The sequence below is a fragment of the Dermacentor variabilis genome, chromosome 4 (assembly GCF_050947875.1).
Source record: "Dermacentor variabilis isolate Ectoservices chromosome 4, ASM5094787v1, whole genome shotgun sequence".
Taxonomy (NCBI): domain Eukaryota; kingdom Metazoa; phylum Arthropoda; class Arachnida; order Ixodida; family Ixodidae; genus Dermacentor; species Dermacentor variabilis.
This window is the reverse complement of record NC_134571.1, coordinates 905283-929269: the sequence shown is the minus strand read 5'-3', so window position 1 is coordinate 929269 and position 23987 is coordinate 905283. Positions and strand designations below refer to the sequence as shown.

At 46.7% G+C, this 23987-nt stretch overlaps 1 protein-coding gene across 5 annotated transcripts in view; it reads left to right on the top strand.

The window, feature by feature from the left end:
- tweek (transmembrane protein KIAA1109 homolog tweek) overlaps window positions 1-23987 on the top strand; it is a 703556-nt gene that overhangs the window by 138790 nt on the left and 540779 nt on the right. For all 5 annotated transcript variants that reach the window (XM_075687924.1, XM_075687922.1, XM_075687923.1 and 2 more), the window contains exons 13-14: window positions 5958-6207; window positions 22985-23194. In XM_075687924.1, the coding sequence (XP_075544039.1) occupies window positions 5958-6207; window positions 22985-23194 (460 nt within the window). The remainder of the gene's footprint in view (window positions 1-5957; window positions 6208-22984; window positions 23195-23987) is intronic.

The window sequence follows — 23987 nt, the reverse complement described above, 5'->3', positions numbered from 1 at the left end:
CTGCTGGCGAGAGTTGCAGTAGCTGTCGGTGACCGCCGGCTCTTTTCTCTGCCGCCGAAGGTTGCGAGCCGAATACAGGCGGCCGCCAAAGCCGTTACGCCGAACCGGCCACAGCAGCACCATTGCCCAGGGTGGCTCGATCGTAGTCTGGGTCAGCAGTGCAGACAATGTGCAGGTGACAGCAAACCAGGGGTGACTCCAATCATGCTGCGTACACTCAACATACTCGGCAAACACTAACATAGTGCAAAGGAGAGGAAGTCTGCATGCGCATCGCCCATGTGGTACAATGTTCAACACGGCTAGCAAAAGATCAGGCAGCTACTTTGATGCTAAGTTCATGTGAACGAAGCTCGCTTCCTTGAGTCGAACGAGTAATTTCAATCCGTGCAAGGCTAAATAGAATGAGGGAAGCAACACCTCTACGCCACGGTCCACCAGGTTGTGTCCCTCCACGTGCGACAGGCAGCTTCGTAAAGCCTTAGGCGTAAAGCGTCGCTACCCTGACAACAACCGGCATCATAAAACAACACCCAAAATGAGCGTAAAACAGGCAGCTGCGAGGAGACGTCAGCTCTGTGAGGTGGTCCTACTCCGCTCGGTGCACACATCATCCGAGTTGACGGCGCCCACCGTCCCAGACGGTGTCGGAGCGCCCGGTGCCAGGCCGCAATACCAGTCAGCCCGTAGTGCACCCGTGGCCCGCGGCCACCCGGCTCCCAGAGCCGCGACTTCATAAGAGTCAAAGAGATAGGAGAAGCTATTTACATAAGAAATTCGGACCACCCACGAGGCTTCCGTACTCACTCGCTTCAGGCTTGTCAATGCTCCGCGGGCGCTGAGCCTCACTCTCCCAGGAGGCAGACCACGTAGCTCTCGTACCGACGAATGTCATTAAAAAAAAAACACTTGCGAAAAGGCTTAGCATGTTGAAAAGTTCAAACAGACTTCAGCCACTGTCGCCTTGCTCAAGCAAGCATGCCATCAACGCTAGCGATCAAAATCCACACTAGCCCTATGCTAGTGTGGTTTGATGTGCTAGATTTCTGCTATGGCGCCGGGTCTGCGATGTTCGGAAAACGCGCACTGAGACGCTCGCCCGAGTCGGCTGCACGACTTATGTCATGACGGTTTATTCGATGAACTTGTTGATGCTATAGATACTGGCAAGTTCACTGTAGTGGAAAGGGAGCGGTAAGAAGCACATTAAAAGAAATAATGGGATATGTTCATTTTTGTGTTATGAATTAATGCACTGGATTACAAAAAAGAAGCAGTGGGAAATCGCATGCTGAGAACTCCGATAAACAAACAGTGCGACGCAACTCGAGAAATAATATTGAAACGTCCAGGAATTTAGAAGAAAAAAGAAAAGATTGAATTGTCGCGACGGCACATCACAGTCCCCGTAGGCGTCGAAGTCTATACAATGAAATTACTTTTGAACAGCTCTGATAGCGCCCACGCAAAAATGGTTGCTTGTATACTGTCAAATGCTCATGGCATGGTGCAAAAACGTGCACGCGGTGAAAGCAAGACAGTCCGCGGACAAGCATGCACATACACTAATACCCAAAACATGCCGATGGGTGTGCAACAAATCGTGAAAGTCCGACTCACCACGACCGCATAATGAGTGAATATGTTCGCCCCATGCTGGAAACCAATGCCTGGTCGTTCGCACGTACGGTCATGCAAACGGTGGCGCATTCGAATGATCGTGTTCGTCCATGGGTAGGCTTTGCGAGACGGTCTCGCAGAAGCATGGATCGGCGCACGCGCCGAATGTCCGCGCCGCTTGCCAATCCCGAGCCAAAAGAGGAAGTGCCTTCTCCCTTTCACACCCAAGTAACCCTGCTGTTAGGTGGCGTTAGCAGAGCCACACTCGCGCTATCTCTCGCAATGCGCTTCAACCACACCGACTGCCGCGGGCACCAAGTCATGCGGCAAAGCTGGATTACGGGAGTTATGCGGGAAAACAATATATCAGGGGACGTGTGAGAGTCACTTGTCCCCACACATTGTGCGAAGGGAGGGTGGTAGTGTTAGGAGAGATGACATAGCCTCTCTCCTTATCAGGTAGTTCGGGTGATACTGCAATATAAACTACGGCGAGATGAGGCAAGTGAAAGTAATCAGTTGAAAACAAACGACTCGGAGTAAGATCCTGAGGGTCTAAATAATGTGGTAGGAAAACTTACACAACTCCCACGGAACAGTCACTGAAGGCCGAATGGGCCAAGAAAAAAATCGAGGCCCAAGATTATATTGTAACGCTAGTGCTGCAAAACATAAAACAAAACAGAAGCACGGCATCCAGCTACAGGCAGGTAACGGCGCAGGAGTGAGGACCTTCTTTAGTTGCTCACGGAGGTTTGAGTTCATTACTGAATGTGTGCACCGGTGTCAGTCGGGGCTTTTACGGATACACCATAGTCCATAAAAATTTTCTTGCACAAGGGCAGAGAAGGTAGCATTATCTCCGTCAGACACGACAACATCATTTTCGTTTTGCCTGTCTTGTTCTATAGAGCGCATTTTCTGCCACGCTCTTCTGTGTGAGAACGCACCGTTCATGAAAAGAAACAAGCATTGAAGATTGGCCACGAGAAGGTGCAATACAGAAAAAAAATGACTGGTGGCGTTCGCCACCGGGCTCTATGCTTCAGCGTTAGTGACTCGTCAAAAAGCGGCCACAGCGTCGCGCTCAAGCTCATGCGTCACATAGTTTTGTGCCACTTGCAAGAGGGGCACCTCGTGGCTACATTCTGATATCACCGGTGCGCCAGGAAGAAGCGTGGAAGCATGCATGCTTGCAGTCTCGGAGGGATGCGCATGCGTCGGTCTCAACAACAGGGGTGCGCCGCTAGAAGGGGAGGAGGTTCGTTTCAACACGTGCTCGCGCACCCAGAAATATTTTGTGGGTGAGTGTACATTCTTTATTTTGGGAAATCCTCGGCGCATGCACACACATGCAGTTTGTGTTTCGACCCGCCAACCGCACGCGGCTTGCTTCGCCAATTACTTCACTCACTCAGTTCGTCATTGTGCGCTCCCCGCATGCCGATCACGCGCACATGCTTTCCATGTTCTCCCTCCCCGCCACACACCGTTGCCTTCCGTCCCGTGCCTGCTACTCTACACAGTTGCCTACCTTCTCATGCTTGCGACGCTATGCCACCTGGCATTGGCCCAGTACCCACACAACCTTGATGTGAGAAAATCGTTATTATCAGCACTTGACTCCATTTTATTGAAATTTTGCCTTTCATAAAAATAAGTACAGTCGCTGGCCGATTTTTCTTACATGGAAGGCACCATTGAAAGCTCTGGATTATGGGGCAATTGGAAAAAACAAATTTTCATTAAAAAAATTATTTTGTTGAATTTGAGGTTTGGCGATTTGCCATGCGAAGCTTTTGCGTCCACTCCGCCGCTGCGGCTGGTGAAGTTGCCTGCAGTGGGACGATGCTATCAGCAGACCGCTGTCCACACAGTCCAATGAATGCAACATCAAAACTTGTCAAATGTGGCGAAGAAAGCTTCAATGTAAGATCACTTGAAATCAAGGCGATTGGTGACAACCCATTGTTCACTGACACATATTTGTTGTAGATTTGTGACCTTGCATGCACGTGTCATGTCCAAGAAACCAAACAAGATATGGTAGGGCGTTCAAAATTTTGGTAGCCTTTATGCACTATTTCCAGTGTTGGTTCTTTGAGTAAAAAAGTTATAGTTCCACACGAGAGGTGAAGCATTGATAACGATAGCAAAGTATTAGACATCAAACAAAAGTTCATAATTTTATTGGCTGTATAAATAGCAGTAAACATTCTCTTACTTGATTAGATTAACAAGCATGATGGCACATTTTCATAGGCAAACTTTAACAGGTCTCGTGTGATGGCCACAAACACTCACTACCTCAACACTGGCATGATGAAGAGTGCAGGCAAATCTGAGTGAATGCATCTGCCTCTTACTTCAATGCATCTCAAAAAGGGGATATTATGGGACCTCCAGCACTAAACGCAAGTGAAGACAGCACATTACAGGCATTACCTCCAAGATAAAAGCTAGTGGAGAGTAAATGCGGCCCCCTCCCCAGTGCATGCTTGTTCACGTTACCGCACGCTTGCTCACCCCCACTTTTGTGCACATTGAGACAGTGCACATCGAGCCACCTTTCCTTCTCAGCTCACCCTCACACCCATAGAACATGTTGCATGGGGGCACAATAAGATCTTAGTGCTCTTCGACTTTATACGAAACCTGACAGCATGGGGATCTAACGTTTTGCACTACTGGTACCGAAACTCAACTTTACCGATCACATGCTTTTGTAAGTAGACATATATATTTCAGCCATTTGACCGTCAGCGATGTGCCAGTTTCCATTTATTGCATCATGTTGCTTCATTGTGGAAGATTAATCTTGTTATATTGACATGGGTACTTGTTTAACTTTATCAGGGGACCACGTGTCACTAACAAACGTCATTGCTCAGTGCAGGAAGCGCCTGTATGTATCAGAAGTTTCTTGTATGTTATCGATAGTTGGTATCTGCTGTCTGTTGTCACCGAAGTTTGTGTAATCTGATTGCATATATGTGCGACGTGAATTGTATAGTACTTTCTGGAAGACATGCCGTCACCAGCGATCACTCTGGAACCTTCGGTGACTCATGTATAAAAGCCGACGCACTTGACCCGCTGATCAAATTTCGCCGGTCGCTGACTGTATTCACCGCTATTGTTGTGCTTTGAGTGTAACTTGCCTTTGTGGGCACAGGTTGGCCCAATAAAAGTCTCTTCATTCATGGTATTGCTACTGTGTTCTTTACCGTCGCTACTACATGACAATATTGTAGTTTGTTATATTGAGGTTTAATTATACATGTAAAATGCAGGAATGCTTTTATAAGACAACCATTGCACTCATTTGAAATAAGTTTGTTGTATCTGAGAGAGAAAGTTCAGTTTAGGGACTCTAGGAAGCAAAATTTAGATTTAGGACCAGAAAGTTAAGAAAAAAATTTATCAATATTTGTAAGGGTAAACATATGGTAGTGTGGAGTTTATAAATCCATAACTATGCACCAAAAACAGATATTGCCTTTTTGTAAGCTGCATCTGCTAAATTGGTGAAATAAGATGTTGCTTCAATTTTTAACCATGGTTCTGAAATGCAGTTGAACCCTTTTATAACAACATTGGCTTTAACAATATATCGGCTATAACAATGAGCAACTGAAGCACCGTCAACTTTTGTATGTGTTCTTTGGTAAAATAAACCATTTACTAAAATGCTCCCATGACACATTATTGGTTATAACAATTAAATCTGGCTACTAAATGTGTCTGTCAAAAGGAAAAAGAATTAATATACTCAAGCGAGAGGAGGTAATGCGGGCTGCTTTGTTACACCTGCCTTTTTTTTTATGCACGCTACATTGCACACCTTTTTCAGATTGTCTCGGTAAAAAAAGAAGAAAGAAAAAACAAAACATTTTGCCACGCCCACCTTTGTTCTGTGCACCCTGCCTGGCACACCTTTGTTGCATCACATCGCGTGCCCCTTCCATCCATCCTCTTGCCAATGTTGGTAGGGTGGAAGAGAGATGGAAGAGGGGCGACAAAAGTGTGCCGCGAAGGGTGCGCAGCACAAAGACGAGCGTGGCGATGTGGCCGTCTTTTTATTTTTATTTTCCGGTATTTTGCACTCTTTGTTTGTTGTGCAAGCACCCAGTATCCAGATTTAATTGTTATAGCCAATAATGGGGTATAGGAGCATTGTGTAGTAAGCAGTTTATTTAGCTGTAGAACACACACTACATGGGAGAAAGGAAAGGTGTTATATTTATGCAAAGGCAGTGTTGCCATGTTTAATCAGACAGATTCCTTTTTAACTGTAGTGGGCACTGCCTAATACTTGCGAACTTAATTTTGTGCAGCAAGGGATGGGTGGAAGTCGTCTCAGTGCCCATAGTGGCACTCAGCCTGCAGTATACCTACCACCCCATTCCTCCATTGGACTTTGCACACCCACTGGATTTTGACGTGACAACACCTGAAAAGGAAGAGCTGCTGCTTTCACCAATCCGTCCGCCCAAAAAGCGTGCAGTACTGGTAGCCCCAGATGACTTTGATCCAGGTTCCATGGTGCCCGATGTTCTTTCACTGGAGCTCGAGATTGGACCTTCGGTAAGTCCTTTCCTTGCAAGTTCAGTGCTTTTATCAATGTGTGGGTCGTATACGGTATATAGGTTGAGCATCCGACAATGAAGTGTGTTGTTTTCTTTCTGAAGTTGCTAAGAACAGTGTTTTATTCACTGGGTATTCACGTGCTTTTGAGGGAATCCATCCTAGCCCCAGCCCCCTTACCATGTGATAACTCTTTATGACAGACCTTGTTCTGTGTATAAAGGGTTGCCAATTTTCCAGTGGTTAAGAGCTTCATCCAAGGAGCAGTGAACGCCACACAGCAAGCCATCAAATTTTTCTCAAGTGTTGCCCCATGCGCCTCGACAGCTTGCTGTCTTATATGTGCTTTGTAGTTTTGAAGGTTAATCTGTCTGTGGGCAAAATGCTTTGTGCAAGTTGCCTCCATGTTTTATTAGCATGTTCACTGCTGTAGCATTTCTTGAAATCCCTATTCCAATGCATGATTGGGTTGCTTGTTATATTCTGGTGCGTCGTGACCAGTGATGTAAGGGTAGGCAAGAAATCTGTAAATATTGGGAAACAAGAAATGTTTGTCTTTATTTTTTTTTCTCAGCACAGAGAAAGTGGAAAGATACCATTCAAATTTACACACACAGTTATACTTGCCATTTTCTTATGTGACACATACAATTCTAGAAGCAATGACAATGACAAGAAAACAGTAGCACAGTTTTCAAGCATCTTTGTATGCCTTCATTTCCATTTTATAACGTAGCGTAGCTTTCAAACGTTGCGAAATACAGGACCCCTATGGGTTTTAATCCAAGACTGGCATCTGGGACTCCGCGAAGCATGTGGAAACATCAAGCTGCTGGCAAGGCCCTTGCACTAATAGGCCCCTGATGCCCGTATATAGCTCCTCTAGACTGCTGCAGGTACCTTCACCATGTGCCAGCTGGGATCGAAGCTGGTTTTTGTTTCATAATGTTTATAAGAAGCTTCGCAACAGGCTCACAAGTAAACATGTTCGAAAACTTGTCTACGTACAATCAAATTTGAGTGGCAAAGCAGCCGAGATCGATTCTAATGTGAGTCTGTTCAGCGAGAGTGACTTGGGCACTGAGCAACTTTTTTGTCAGTTATCACATTGACAATCTTTCATAGAAGAGAACAAGGCGTTGATTTCATCGTCTCCTTTGAATTCTTGCAAAGACTGCTTGCATACTGCAGGAAAGCCCCACATAGCTGCACGGAACTGCTGTGACCTATGTTGCAAAAAAAAAAAAAGAAAAAAAGGAAGTAGAGTATGTATGCACATGGGATTAACTGAGACACTTTCAATCTCAGTTGTTCCTTTGCAGTATCAACACACTTCAAGAAGAGCCATCTCACTTAATTCATCAGCCTAATGTGATATCACACGTAGGCTTAGTATGTAGTGGAAAGTAGCTCCTTTTATCATTCCTTTGGCTATAGGAAAGGCCTATAGACATTATGCACTCCGCGGCTTGGTGCATGAGATTACTAATTTTTGGGGAATTCTTCAAATGTTCCTAAAGCACATGGACATCAGTGACCCCATTAAACTTGTCCAGTTACTCTGCAAGATGAATGAAAATAGTGATTACAATTAAACCTTGATATCAACAAACTTCAATATGAAAAATTCTCAATGTATTGAAGTATTTAACTTTTCATAATCTCTTGTCCATAGAACACCATGTAATTAGGACCTCAATATAACAAAGTGTGTTTGTATGCGATCTCAAAATAATGAAATTTCGCTTCCGCAACAAAAAAATGCCGAGACAATAAATCGAAACTTACATGCAGAGATGGTCAAAGGATTGAATTGCAAGCAGCTGCTTGCAAACACACCTCTCAAATCACGCACGGTGTGACAAGAGCGACCACCGAAGTGATGTGGCGCCATGTTTAGTATAAAGTCAAAGTGCGATAAGATCTTATCACGCCCCACACACTTTGGTGCTTTAGGTGCGAGTGAAAGTGTGCGAGGATGAAAAAGAAAGATGATGACTTCACACACGAGCGCAGTCTCCCTGTGCAAGCAAAGGGAAAGAGCGGAGGGGAGCGAGCTCGCGGTTCGCGATTAAGTGCATGCAAGGAGCGGGGGGTAAGTTGGCGTGCATCGCAATTTCTGGCATGCGTCTCTGTTGTGGCTGCGCATGGGTGTAAGCACAGCTGAGTGCATATGCAACCGCGCACCCTGCTTTAAGCCCAGACCACACATATGCTTGTGCACCCACGCAAGCTCGTGTCTATGCACCTTGCACTTGCCGCACCTCGTGAGGAATGGCGGTTTGCGTCCACAACGACGCGCGACAGTGTGCGCTCACTGAGCGCATGCATAGGTGCCTTTGGCAGATGCCAATCCATACTTCATTGTCGACAATGTTTCAAAATGCTTCGAAATCTATAAACATAATTTTAATATTTTTATAGCTGTTAGATCAGAACAAAAAAGGAAAGAAGAAGCACTTTCTTGCAAGATATAAATCTGATTCACTGAGAGTTGAATATAGCATGCCATAGCTGCGTAGTCAGGCATGCCGACGTAGGGCAGCCCAAGCACGTGATAACAGAGAGGAGCTGTTCACTGAGATTGCGCCACGTTTCGAACCGTACACGCTGTGTCATGTCGTCTGTGCATGCGTGGGTGTGCGGAAGTGAGCTTGCGCATGTCCGCAAGCGTACATGTGGTCTGGGCTTTAAGGTAATCTGCTGCATGTGCAAAGAAGGGGCATGCTGAAACAGCATGGCATCATGTAAGCTGTCTTCCAGTGCAATTAGTATTGAAGGTTGCCTAATCAGAGTTTTGGTGACCCCTTGGAAAGACAGGCAGATGAAGCATTCACTCCCTGCTGCCGGCACTTTTTATGATATCATCATTACAGTGTGGGTGACACTATCATCCACGGGGTAGAGTGTACATGAAAGTGTGGCCGGCTTTGCCTAATTCGTACCGCCTTTGTGAAGATATCGTCGACAGGGCATTAAACCGTTTCATTCGTCGCTGACTCCCAAATTCTTCAAAATGAATTGTTTTCTCATTCGAATTTGCTTTTTTCGATTGCCTGTATTTCAGAAAATTCTGTAGCCCCTTTCCATGTAAGAAATATCGATCAGCAGCTGTACTTATTGCATAAAAGGTCAAATTTTGATACAACAAAATTTCGATATAACGAAGCAAATTGCCAATTTTACCTACTTCGTTATATCGAGGTTTAAGTGTATTGTGTTTGCATTCATGCGATGAAACAATAAAGTGCGTTGACTCTACCAGTAAAACTTTGTTAATTTGTTCATTGTTGATTTGGACTCTTCGTCCCAGCAAGTGTACACATTACTCAATAGCATCAAACTCATTAATACGGAGGCTGCTTATTGGTTGACTCGGGCAAACCTTGGAGCATAGTGTGCCGCATAGGTGAAACAATGTGGCAGCATATGTCGTGCCACATCACAGCGTTGCACCTTTTTCTGGTTTGTTGCAGCACTCCTTTGGCCGTGGTTGCCATCTGTAGTTCCTCCAGTTGTGACCGTGCATTAGTTGTGACAGCAGTTGCAGCAAGCAGTCGTTTCATTCTCACTTGGCATGAGACATAGAATATTATAAAAGAAATTGCAGAAGCTGTCGAGTATTAAAGATAGATCTACTTTGGCCTACAGGCAGCCATTGTTGGTAGTAGTAAACTTGCAATTTGCTAGCTGGCTAACTTGTGGCAGTGGAATTCAGAAAGAGGTATGTGCGCAGTAAGATATAAATTCAGATGAGGTAAACTGTTTGCTGCAAGTGCTTATCAGTGTTGCAAGATGGCGAGAATTGCAGCTTCCGCACAGATTTTTGTGCAGGGGAGCAAGAGAGTTCAATGAAGGCGCGCTGTACCATCCCTTGTGGGAAAAGATACTTCTGCCAGGTTTATTGGCGCAGAGTGCTAAGCCATCCAATCATGGCAAACTCAACGTAACAAGCCTAACATTAGCATTCTGCCAGTCGTGAACCCGTCACTTTCTTCATCCTTTTCGATGCACCGTGCGAGCACAATTTCCAACATCCTCCACAGCCGACAATGTCATTTGCACAATTCCTGGGGACAAAGAACTTGAAGCAGTCTCGTAAGCTCCGTATCGTTTTCTAGTCGGACTTTGCATGCTCTGACGTACCCATCATTTAACTACTTTTGCTGATTTCGACAATGTAATGATTACTTTGTCATCTCTAATAATGACAAGGTCATCACTCTTTAAACTGGTATCGAGCTTCTGTGATCTGCTGTGCACGCTTCTTAGTGTCAAGATGTATTGTGTAGTGTGTCTGTGCAACCTGCCGAGTTCTTGCTAGGATGTGTACCCACTAAAAAGTGCAAGAGTTAAAGGCATGAGTTTGACATGATAGTTCTGCGGGTTTCCGCAGAACTGTTACGTCAAACTCTTGCCTTTGCTACGAGTTGTTGACAAATTCGACTTCGCCCTACCATCTGCCAGCCACCTGGTTCGCTCAGATGGTAGAGCAGCTGCCCCAAAAAGGCAGTGGTCCCGGGTTCGAGTCTCGGACCAGGACAAATTTTTCTTCAGCTGCGAAGCTTTTCTTTCGAGGAACCCGTATGGGTTTCCTTTGTAGCATTTGCTACGAACGGGTGGATGTCTGATTTTCCCTTTATTAATTACTTCTCTCCACCTTGCAGGTTTCCGCAGAACTATTACGTCAAAATAAATGACTCCGAAATAATTCCCCCATCCCACAAAATAATTCGATGCGACCGCTCTGGGTGAGGAGGGGGCGTTGCCTTGATCGCAAAAAGGGGGATCAATTGTGTCCAGCTTCCAAACATACCACAGCATGAAAGCATTTGGTGTGAAGTTAAACATTGAGATTTTTCTGTTTTAGTCGGTGCCGTGTACAGGCCTCCCAAAAGCCCAGTGTCATTCGTGGGATCTCTTGCCGTCTACCTAGAGCACATGCTCCGACCTAATCATAAAGTTTTGATGGCCGGTGACTTCAATCCACCAAGCGTTGATTGGGAACAGCTTATCAATCTCTGGCTCTGATATTGCTGACAGTGCATGCGTCTTTCTTGATTCTATGTTGTTTCATGATCTTAAACAGGTTGTATTACATCCCACACGTGTCACAGGTCTGACCCAACTGATTCTTGATCTTGTATTTACGAAAGGCTTGTCGGAAAATTCTACTGTTGTCTTAACTGAAGGTATAGCTGACCACAAACTTGTACATGTGGACTTGGAAATACATAAATGCATCCAAGTTACACTTATCACGCAGTCCTTTCTAGATTTTTCATCGGCTGATGACGAAGCTGTCTTGGATTGCTTACACCTTTCCCTTGATGAATTAAAACGTGATGATGACGTCACATTTCTCTGGGACAAGTTTAACACTGTTGTTAGGTATTGTATTGATAAATTCATACTGACGCGTAGAAAGAAAACTAAACATCATAATCCATAGATCACTCGTGAAATCATTCATGTCAAGTGTAGAATAAAGCGCAAACGCAAGTATAAGCTAGCCCAGAATACTGAATTCCACTCTTTAAGGGATGCTTTACTCATCAAACTATATAACGCCTGTGACAAGTTTTATAATCAGACTATGATTACATTCTTAAAAAACTCCCCAGGCAAGTTTTGGCATTTCCTGTCCGACTCTAATCGAAGTGTTCAGCAGCTAAGAATAAACAACAGCGTAAATTCTAATCTTAATGGTATCGTCAATTAATTAAATGACACATTTTATAAAGCATTTGCTCGACCTACAGTTCTCAGCGCCCGTGATAAATCATATACGCCATCTGCATCTCAATCAGTTCCTGATGTTTCAATTAGTCGCGAAGGAATTCTTTCTATGTTGCTTGATATTGATGTAAAAAAATTGCCTGGAGCCAAAGGTTTGCCTAACAACTTTCTTCGATGCTACTCCGAACTAACTTCTGAATTTCTATACATTATTTTTAATGCATCCCTTAAACAGAGCTCAGTACAAAAAAACTGGCTCGCGGCCAAGGTAGTACCGGTGTTTAAATCAGGTGATAAACCTGTTCCTAACAATTACAGACCTATTTCCCTCATAAGCACATGTTGTAAGCTCTTGGAGTATATTATCGCTAACCACATATCTAACCACTTGGAAGCGATTAATTTTTTTGTTAATTTTCAGCATAGCTTTTGTAGGAAGTTTTCAACCTCAACTCAGTTGTTATCTATTGTACACAACTTTGCCAGTGCCATAGATGACTGCCTGCAGATTGATGCAATATATCTAGACTTGTCAAAGGCATTTTACCGTGTGCCACATGTAAATCTAATTGAAATACTTAAATCACATGGACTACCAGAATATATAGTGCATTGGATTCAAGCTTATTTAGCGAATTGTGTTCAGTTGGTGGTAATCGATGGTGTGAAATCTAATAGCCTGCCTGTCTTATCCGGTGTACCGCAGGGGTCAATGTTGGGACCCCTGCTGTCTCGTATCTATGTAAATGATACTGCTGAAAATTTGGATCCTAATGTCAAGGTGAAATTGTTTGCTGATGATTGTGTCATTTATTCTGCTGTCAGGAGTTCTTCATGCCAGGATACACTTAACAATAGTCTTTGTAAACTCGCGGATTGATGTGATGACAGAGGAATGCAAATAAACTTTTCCAAAACAGTTTCAATGACAATAACACTGAAACGAAAACCACTACTTTATACTTACCACATTGGCAATCGGAAACTTGAATCTATTACCTCTGTGAAATACTTAGGCATAACAATTAACAGTAATCTCAAATAGGACACCCATATTAACAACATATGCAACAAAGCCTTCAAAAAACTTTGCTTTCTACGCGAAAGCTAAAGAAGTCACCTTCATCTGTCAAGCTGCAAGCTTATCATTCCCTCGTACACCAGTCCTAGAGTATGCTTCCATAGTGTGGAATCCGTTCATTAATAAGGAAATTGATAAACTTGGACGAATTCAGCGCCTGGCAGCACGGTTTACTTGCTTCGATTACAAAACATCATGATCAGTTTCTGGCATTTTAGGCCAACTTGGACTGGATCCGATCCATGTGCGCCGTAAAATCACCAGGCTGAAATTTTTTTACTCGTTGTTTCATAATCAAACAGGTTTAGCAAATGCCACATATATTACTCATGCTCCACAAAGGTCGTTGCATAATTTTCATTCTAAAGTTGTCCAGTCATATTTTGCTCGCACTAAAATCTTTCAGAAATCATTTTTTCGACTTACAAGTGAAGAATGGAATTATTTGCCGAAATGTGTTGTTGACTGCACATCTTATATTTCATTTGAAAATATTGTGACGCAGCAGTTGTCACGACATTTATTCCGAGTTGAAGATGCGGCGAACCGACCACGCCCACAGCACGGATCACACTCGAGAGCCAGCCCCACAAGCGATGATGAAGAAGAACCCCATATGAACCCCACATGATGATCATGCACAGATGACAAAGAATAGCTTATAAATGGCCACACTAATGTCCCCTCGCGCGAGAGCGGCCATCCTGGCTGCAGTTCAAAGGGGCGACGAATGCCTCGTGAAAGGCTTCATACGGGAAATGTGGACAACCTCAGCGGCGTGGCAGCGGCGGTCATTTGGATCAATTACTGGTACCACGCAATAGTTAACCAGAGAAGTCTGCTCCAAGACCTTGTAGGGGCCGATGAACCGAAGCTGAAACTTGTCACACAAGCCAGGAGTACGAACTGGTGTCCAGAGTAGCACTTCCTCACCAGGGTGGAAGCACATGACGCGATGAGAGGTGTCGTAATGCTGCTTGCGGTCATATTGCCGTGCTTCGGTGTTGATGCGGGCGAGCTGGCGACAACGCAGAATGCATTGGCGCGCTTTTGAAACGTTCTGAGGGCGCCGTAAATATACGGCATCGACCATTTTTGAACTTGTTCGCGGCGCCGTATATTTACGTCATTGACCCTCAAAGGGTTGATCTTCATCATAATGAAATTCTCAATATAACAAAGTATTTAACTTTTCATAACTTCTTGTCTGTAAAACACCATGTGTTTAGAGCCTGATTGTAATGAAGCTTGTTTATACACGATTTCAGCATAACAAACTTTCACTGCCACTGCCAAGGAGCAGCGAGACAATAAATGGAAACTTTTGCTAACATAGATGGTCAAATGGTTGAGTTAGAAGTGGCTGCTTGCGAAAAAACCTCTTGAATCATGCCCAGCACAAATAGAAGTGACCTATGAAGCAGAGCAGCGTCATGTTCTGTGTAAGATCCAAGTGAGATTAGATCGTTTCAAATCCCATGCTCTGTATGCTTTGGGTGCAAGTAAAAGTGTGCAAGGGTAAGCTAAGAAGCATGGTGACTTGTGTGGGATTCTCACCCATGCTCTTGGGACAAAGGAATGACAACACAGAAGTGCAAACAATCACAAGAGCATTTATTGCACCTTTCATAGACCAGTGACTGCTAGCTGAGTTGCTATCCACAAAACATGCCAATGGGCGCGCGACAAATCATGGAAGTCCAACTCACCACGACTGGATAGCGAGCGAATATGTTTGCCCTCTGCTGGACAACAACGCCTGGTCATTGGCGCGTACGGTCACGCGAACGATGGCGCGTTCGAATGATCGTGTTCATCCATTCTGGGGTAGGCCTCGCGAGATGAACTTGCAGAAGCATGGATCGGCACACCCGCAGAACGTCCGCGCCACTTGCTGACCCCGAGCCAAAGAAGAAGAGCCTTGTCCCTTTTGCGCCCAAGTAACTCCACTGTTAGGTGGCGTTAGCTGAGGCACCTCGTGCCATCTCTCGCACTACCCTGCAAGCATAGCGACTGCTGCTGTAAAGTCATGCGGCGAAGCAGGATTACAGGAGACGGGAGCTATGTGGGAAAGCAACATATCAGGGGACGCGTGAGTCGCGCTTCCCCACACTTGATGAGCACCGTCTTCCCTTGTGAGCAAAGGGTAAAGGGGATTGGAGCAAGCTTGCAGTAACGCAATCAAATGCATGCAAAGGGCGTAGTGGAGAGCAGGTTGACGCACTTCTCCTTTTTCAGCATGGCCATGGCTCCGCATGGCTGTCAGCCCTGCTCAATGCGTACGCATGCCGTGCTCCCTGTTTTAGAGTTAATCTGCCACATGTGCAAAAAGTGGGCATGCTGAGATTGCATGGCATCATGTGTGCTGCCTTCCTGACTGGAGGTTTGTAATCTCAAGTTTAGGAGACTCAAGTTTTTAATCTCAAGTTTAGAAGCATTTGTGCTCCCTACTGCTGGCATTTGTCATTCTACTGCAGGCAGCACTGTCAGTTGTGGTGGCAGAGTGGATGTGAAAGCATGACTGGCTTCACTTAATTCGTACCCCCAGTGTGAAGATGTCGTTGCATAAAATGATATCTAGCATAAAATGGTATCTTTCATCTCCAACTCGCAAATTCGATAAAATCATTTTTTTCTCATTCAAGTTTGCTTGTTTCAATTGCCTGGTAATTTGGAACAATTTACAGCCCCTTTCACGTAAAAAAAATGTTGATTGACGACTGTACTTACTTGCATAAAAAGTTTAATTTTAATGCAATGAAATTTGTATGTAATAAAGTAAATTGCTGATTTTATTGACTTCGTTACGTCGAGATTTATCTGTATCTTATTCAGGAAATATGAATACAGTGACCGGGGTACCTTCCGGGGTTGCTGGCTGTGGTGTTGGGCTGCTAAGCACGAGGTTGCGAGATCAAATCCCTGCCACGGCATCCGCAATTCGATGAGGGAAAAATATGAATGACAAAAAATGACAGAAGGTGGACAACACATGTCGTGTTGTCCACTTCTCTACTTTTGTGTTCTGTCTGCACGCCTCACCTCCTTTTTTGCATGAGAAATATGAAAGCACTTTTGTACAGTCAAACCTCTATATGTCCTCTATATGTCGAACAGCACGGTGACTGCCAAATAGTTTGATATAGCCAGAATTCGATACATAAAATCACGTAAACAATGTGTCAAAAACTACCAAGGGCACTATCAGGGATCATTTGATTGTGTCGCGTGGAATTGGCTTTGGCCGCGCCGACTTCGTCAGCCGGGAGCATGGTCATTTGCACCACGTGCAGGTAGCCTAGGCTACGCCGACTTCGTCCACTGCGCGAAATCGGCACGGACTGGGCCAATCGCGCGCGACGCAACCAAATGCGCACTCCGAACAACAATCTCTGATTGCGCCTCAATTGTGGCACATTAAATACTCACTTCAAGCTTCACACAAAGCGTTTATTTCTTTGGCTGAAAATGCTGCAGCAGTGTAGCCTGCTTCTTATTGGCAGCCACATGCTTAAACCTGTAGTCCTCAACATAGTCTAAGTCATAGGCTGGCGGCGTAGAAGGGCCAAAAAAGCTACAGCCTCAGTTGAAGTCAGGAGCGGGGCAACATCAGCACTTATGGAATCAACCTCGGCAGTGTCTTTGTTTGGCCGCTACTTCTACTGCGATCTCCACGTCCATCAATCGAAGCATTTTGAAACACTCTCAATAACAAAGCATTAAGTGGTGTCTGCTGAGGCATCTATGAGAGCCCAGGAAGCGCACGCTGTTGCGCGTCATTGTGAGTGCAAACCGCGAGTCCTCGCGAGACACAGCAGGCAAAGAGCGCGGGACTAAGGAGGGTGCAGCAAATGCACTGTGTCGTTGACACTGCCGTACTCAATGGTCGCACTAGCCAAGCCCCCACGTGCGTACGCCGCTAAGTTCAAATGGCACCCTCGGCGCGATCGATGTGTACAGCTATGGTGCGCAGCAGTCGGGAATGGCCATTGTGCCACCACTATCTTCGAGGATATTGCGGGAAAGCTTACCGCCTGTCTACAGAGCGCATGTGGTCTGGGGTGGCGGAGTTCGGTATGTCCATTTTACGTCTGACCACGCTCAAAATAAAAAATTAAAAATGTGTGCGATTTTCTGATTGATATAGAAAGCGTTTGATATACGCAATAATTCGATATGTTCATGTTCGATATATCGACGTTGACTGTTGACTGTATATAGATTTAGGTGCATGTTAAGGAACCTCACGTAGCCCAAATTATTCCGGAGTCCCTCACTCTGGTGTGCCTCATAAGCACATTGTGGTTTTGGCACGTAAAACCCTGTAATTGAAGTGACAGGGGTATATATTGGCATGCACTAGTTACGCTAGAGGTCGAGGAAGAAGAAGTGTGCGTGGTAGCTGCTGCAAACACGAACTGTAAACGGCTGTTCGCTTAGAACTGACTGGCTGGCTTTTCCTCTCGTGACAAACTGGTGGAGGTGCGGGGTACGCATCCATCGTATGCCTACAGGTCCTGAACCAGAAGCTACCGACGCCAGTACCTCGGGGACGGCAGAAATCTATCGAAGCAGCCGTCGCCTCCAAGGTCTTCCACCGCAATACAGTCCCCTGGCAAGCTCCGTGAGGAAGATGTCAACAACTACCGCAAGCCAAACCGAGGTGATCCCAAATGCTCCCGTACCATGCATTCTCAACGCGCCTCGCACGCCTAACCCGTTCCATGGCGACGCCTTTGAGGACATTGAAGACTGGTTGGACCATTTCGACCGGGTCGCCGCCTTTAACGACTGGGACGATCGCCGTAAGTTGAAGAACGTCTACTTTTCCCTTTTAGACGCGGCGAGAGTATGGTACGAGAACCACGAAGCCTCATTTACCAGCTGGCAGGAGTTTTACTGACTGCTATGCGAAGCCTTCTGCACTCCCGAAAGGAAAGAAAGAGCCGAACAGGCACTGTCTTCGAGGTTCCAAATGCCAAACGAAACCGTCGCCATGTTCGTCGAAGACATGACGCGATTGTTCCGTCGGGCGGACCCACTAATGCCAGAAGACAAGAAGGTGCCTCTGTTAATGCGAGGCGTAAAGGAACAGCTTTTTGCGGGCCTCGTGCGTAATCCTCCTGCAACAGTCTCTCAGTACGTTCGTGAGGCAACAGTCATGGAACGTATGCTTCGGCAGCGGCTCTCGCAGTATGAACGCCAGACCACCATGACTGCTGCATGCTCTCTCGTACCTGCAAATGATGACAGGGAGTCACTTACCGAGCTAATACGACAAATTGTTCGAGAAGAACTGCAAAAGTCCTATGCATCGGCTTTGACACCTCCTAGTGCCGCGGTTCTTACGGATGTCATTCGAGAAGAAATCGGCAAAGTGGTTCATCCCTCGCCACCAACACGACCCGAACCTCCCACGTTCTCGTACGCGGATGCTCTTCGGGCTTGCGCGCTGTCGACGGGCCGTTTTTCGCAGCCGCCTGCTGGGATTTCTCGACGCTCCCAAAGTCCAATCCACCGCACGAATCCGCCAGCACCCTTTCATCCTGGTCCGCGCAAATCTACAGTATGGCGCGCCCCCGACAACAGTCCGTTGTGCTATCACTGCGGGGAGGCTGGTCACATGTATCGCGATTGCCAGTACCGACGGATTGGTCTGCGGGGATACCATCCGGACGCCCGTTGCCCGCGCTATGGCGAACGCCCGCACGAAATCGAGAAATACTTAGAAAGTAACCGGCTTCCTCCTGCCCAACAGCGAAGACAGTCACGGTCGCCTTCACCTCGTCGGTACGCGTCACCGAACCGTGCTCGACCCGCCTTTGATTCCGCTGGAGTCAACGGTGGAAGCCCGCGCCGGGGAAACTGAAAACGGCGACCTCCGGGGGTGAGGCCGCTGTCATGCGAACCGTCAAATATCCTCCGCCGACGCCATCCCCTCGCGACGTACCACTGACGCCTTCATTCGCAACTGCAAAAAAAACTTCTGCTGCTATTACTGCTTCAATCGACGGTTATCCAGTAACTGCACTTGTAGATACGGGAGCTGACTACTCGGTTCTGAGTGCCTCACTGGCGACTCGGCTACGCAAGGTGCTGACAGCGTGGGACGGCCCACATCTGATTACGGCCGGAGGACACCTCGTGTCTCCCATTGGACGATGCACCGCCAGACTTGCAATTTCTACTTCGACTTTCGTAGCGTCTTTCCTTCTGCTGCCCAAGTGTTCTCGGCTCGTTATACTGGGCATGGATTTTCTCCAGGAATATGGGGCGATCATTAACCTTCGTGACTTGTTCGTGACTTTTTCTAACTATGTTTCTTCGGATTCGAATGTGGCGGATGAACATCACCGCGCGGCTTTACGCGTGGTTGATGACTGCGTGACGTTACCGCCTCGAAGTAGCATCTTCGTCCTCGTTGAATGCCCTCAAGAACAACTAGGAATAGGCATCGCCGAAGGTAACCTCACCATATTGCTGGATCGCGAAGTCGGCGTCGCACGAGGTCTCGTAGAGCTCCAACATAGGCAAACCACGATTCTAGTTATGAACTTCAGTGGCGAATACAAACACTTTGCGAGGCATACCACCATGGCCTACTTTGAAACGGTGGCCGAGTCCAACGCCTGTGCTTCGGTAACGACAATCTCGATTCCGGAACCCAGCGATGTGGACTTGACCAGTCACATCAACGTCAACCCACAGCTCGACCAAGACGAGAAGGAGAGGCTCCTTACTCTGCTATCGTCATTTAGCGACTGTTTCGCCACCACGTCGAAGGTCAAACAGACTTCTTTAATTAAACACAGAATCATCACTGAACCGACCGTCCAACCTGTTCGCCAACACGCTTATCGCGTGTCGCAAAGAGAACAGGATGCTATTCGTCATCAAGTGAAACAAATGCTCGACGATGATGTCATTCAACCATCGACAAGTCCTTGGGCTTCACCTGTTGTATTAGTTAAAAAGAAAGACGGTTCACTAAGATTCTGTGTCGATTATCGCAAACTGAACAAGGTCACGAAAAAAGACGTTTACCCACTTCCTCGAATTGACGACTCCTTGGATCGCCTGCGACATGCCCGTTACTTTTCTTCAATGGATCTACGTAGTGGGTACTGGCAAATTGAAGTTGACGAACGGGACCAGGAAAAAACGGCGTTTATAACACCCGACGGTCTCTATCAATTTAAGGTCCTCCCTTTTGGATTGTGTTCCGCTCCGGCCACATTTCAACGCATGATGGACACAGTTTTATCTGACCTCAAGTGGAACTCGTGTTTAGTCTACTTAGACGATGTAGTTGTTTTTTCCACCACGTTTGAACAACACATCCAGCGGCTTGAGGCGGTTCTTCAAGCTATCCGCACCGCCGGCCTCTCCCTGAAGCCCGAAAAATGTCACTTTGGCTCCGAGGAGCTCAAATTTCTAGGTCATATTGTCAGCAGCACCGGTGTGCGCCCTGACCCTGACAAAGCCCTGGCAGTTGCTCTGTTCCCGATACCGAAGACAAAACACGATGTCCGCCGATTTTTAGGGCTTTGCGCGTATTACCGCCGTTTTGTACCCAATTTTTGTGAAATTGCCGAACCTTTGCAACGACTCATCAAGAACGACGTCACATTTGTTTGGGGCCCAGCACAATCCGACGCCTTCCACGACCTTCAGCGACGTCTACAGACACCACCGATCCTTGGTCACTTTGACACCGAGGCTGACACAGAAGTGCATACTGATGCTAGTAACGTTGGTATCGGAGCGACACTCGTTCAGTTTCAAGCTGGTGTTGAGCGCGTTATTGCGTATGCCAGCCGAACCTTGTCCGCTGCTGAAAAAAACTACTCAGCAACTGAAAAATAATGTCTGGCAGTCATATGGGCTATCCAGAAGTTCCGCCCATACCTGTACGGACGCCCCTTCCGTGTCGTCAGCCACCACCACTCTCTCTGCTGGCTGGCGCATCTCAAAGATCCTTCAGGCCGTCTCGCAAGATGGAGCCTTCGGTTACAGGAATTTGATGTGACCATCGTCTATAAGTCTGGCCAGAAACACACTGACGCCGACTGTCTCTCCCGCGCCCCCGTCGAACCCGCACCACTAGATACTGACGACGATTCTGGTTTTCTTTGCACTCTTCCGTCTTTAAACCTTGCTCAACAGCAACGCCAAGATTCCGAGCTCCAGCCCTTGATTGAATACCTTGAAGGACGCCGCCCACAACCCCCACGGCTGTTCGCGCGCCACTTGTCCTCTTTCTGCCTACGTGGCGACATCCTATACAAGCGGAACTTTCACCCTACGGCAGCCGTTTTCCTGCTCGTTGTTCCCGCTACTCTCCGCGACGACGTTCTACGTGCATGCCATGACGAACCAACGTCCGGGCATCTTGGTTTCACGCGTACTCTCGCGAGGATCAAGCAGAAGTACTATTGGCGAAAACTCACAAAAACCGTGAAGCAGTACGTCAGAAGTTGTCGAGATTGCCAGCGCCGCAAAGTTCTACCACTAAAACCAGCCGGTCTGCTTCAGCCTGTCCGACCTCCTTGCTCACCTTTTGAACAAGTCGGGATGGATTTACTTGGCCCATTTCCCAAGTCTTCGGCTGATAACCGCTGGATCGTCGTTGCCACCGATTACCTCACTCGATACTGCGAAACACAAGCCGTTCAGCGAGCTACTGCTTCAGATGTTGCTAACTTCTTTATCAAAAATATCGTCCTTCGACATGGTGCTCCCGCTGTCGTCATCACAGACCGTGGTACGGCCTTCACTGCCCAGTTGGTCCGAGACATTCTGCAGCTGAGCGGAACAACGCACCGTACGGCAACTGTGTATCACCCGCAGACTAACGGTGTAACAGAGCGTCTCAACAGAACGATTGCGGATATGCTTTCCATGTATGTTGCCACGGATCATAAAAATTGGGACGAACTGCTCCCGTATGTGACATTCGCGTACAACACTGCCTTACAAGAAACCACCGGGTTTCCTCCTTTTCGTCTGGTCTACGGACGCGACGTCACCACTATGCTCGACGTGATGCTCCTACCAACTTCGTCTCAACCTACCACAACCTATACAGACGCCTTTGTTCAGCGTGCCGAAGCGGCGCGGCACCTTGCGCGGCAACGAATTCTATCCCGACAAAGTCAAGATGCTCGTCGATACAACATATGCCATCGAGACGTCACGTACAACCCGGGAGATCTTGTATGGGTTTGGACCCCTATACGTCAACGAGGCCGGTCAGAAAAATTATTGCGCCGATACTTTGGACCCTACTTAGTTTTGCGTCGTCTAAGTCCTGTCAACTACGAAGTTATTCCAGCCGACACTTCGCACCACTCCCGTAGACCACGTTCCTCTGACATTGTTCATGTTACCAGGATGAAGCCTTACCTTTCGCGCTGACTCTCATCCACAAACTTTGTGATGCGGCCCCTGTCGTCTCGTCCGTTGTCTTTCTCATTTCTTTTATTTTTCCTTGTGGCATTTAACATCTCCCCAACTTTATTTATTTATTTCTTCTTTTTTTTTTTTGGAGGGAGGGGTAATGGCACGCACTAGTTATGCTAGAGGTCGAGGAAGAAGAAGTGTGCGTGGTAGCTGCTGCAAACACGAACTGTAAACGGCTGTTCGCTTAGAACTGACTGGCTGGCTTTTCCTCTCGTGACAATATGAAATAGAGCCTGCTCCAGGATTAATTTTTTTTTTCGGTGACAGCAATTATTGCTAACACGTTGCTCCACAGAGGTTTTGAGGTGCGCATTCCAGCCTAAAGCCTAGTCTTAGCTGTGTTAGTCTCTATGCTTGCGTGCCCCTACTCATAAGATTTTTTTTAATTGTTCAAGCATTTAGCCGTGTTTGGGTGGTGTTCGTATATTTAGAGTACATATGTGTTTAGTTGAAGCCGAAGTAATCAGGTGATGGGCATTCTTCTCATTCATGCAGGTCCTGTCATTAGAAGGCGTGGTGCTGCACTTGTTGCTGCAGCTGAAGGAAAACTACTTTGGGGCCTGTCAGGACTACGTTGACATGGAGGCTGATGCACCTACTACAGCTGTGAGGCTGCCTGAAGGAGATTTCGATCCGCGCTGCTTCAGGCCTCTTGATGTGCGTGCAACGCTTATCATGCATGACATGCAAGGCCATCTCATGAAGGTAAGCGCATATCGTTACCATAAAGCTTCTTTTACCCAAGAGAACTTAATTTATTTTGTAAGGGGCGTTGCCTGGAGACTACTGGTGCATGCCTATTGCATGAGCAGAGCAGCTAAAGTGCCTTCATTCACTTTGCCAGTTTTATACAGGCTATTGGCAGGGATGGAAAATATCTCTCGAACGTGCTTTGTTAGTTCAGAAGTGTTTAAGCCGTAAGAGTGATTGTTTATGAAATGGTGCTTAGCAGAAATTGGTGGCAATGCTTTTGCAAGAAAAACTGAAGATTTTACGCACCCGCTTATGGTGCTGAATTGCTGACAAGTCTTCAGCGGATGTCAGCCCTCTTCAGTGGCCACAAGTGGCGCGCGCATTGTCTTCCCACACAAGCAAGACAGAGGGACTGGGGGCAGGTAAATGCGGGTCTCCTCCTGTAGCCTAGCTGGAGCTGTGCATGGCTGTCACTATGGGTGAGCACACACATGGCTTGCGCACTCTACCTTGGAGGTAACCTGCGGTGGGTGAGAAGATTGGCGAGCCTACATATGGCTTCATATGTGCTGTGTTGCCACGCATTTAGTGCTGGAGGTCTTGCAATCTCAGGTTTTAGAGATGCGTTGAAGCGAGAGACAGACAAACCGTTTGTTCCCCTCTGCCTGCGCACTTCATGATAGCATCAACCCATTGTGGGCAGCACTATCAATTGCGTTGACAGAGTGGACAGGAAAGTGTCATAGGCTTCTCTTCGTTCTTGCACTGCTGATGTGAAGATATCGACAATATGGCATAAAGTTGT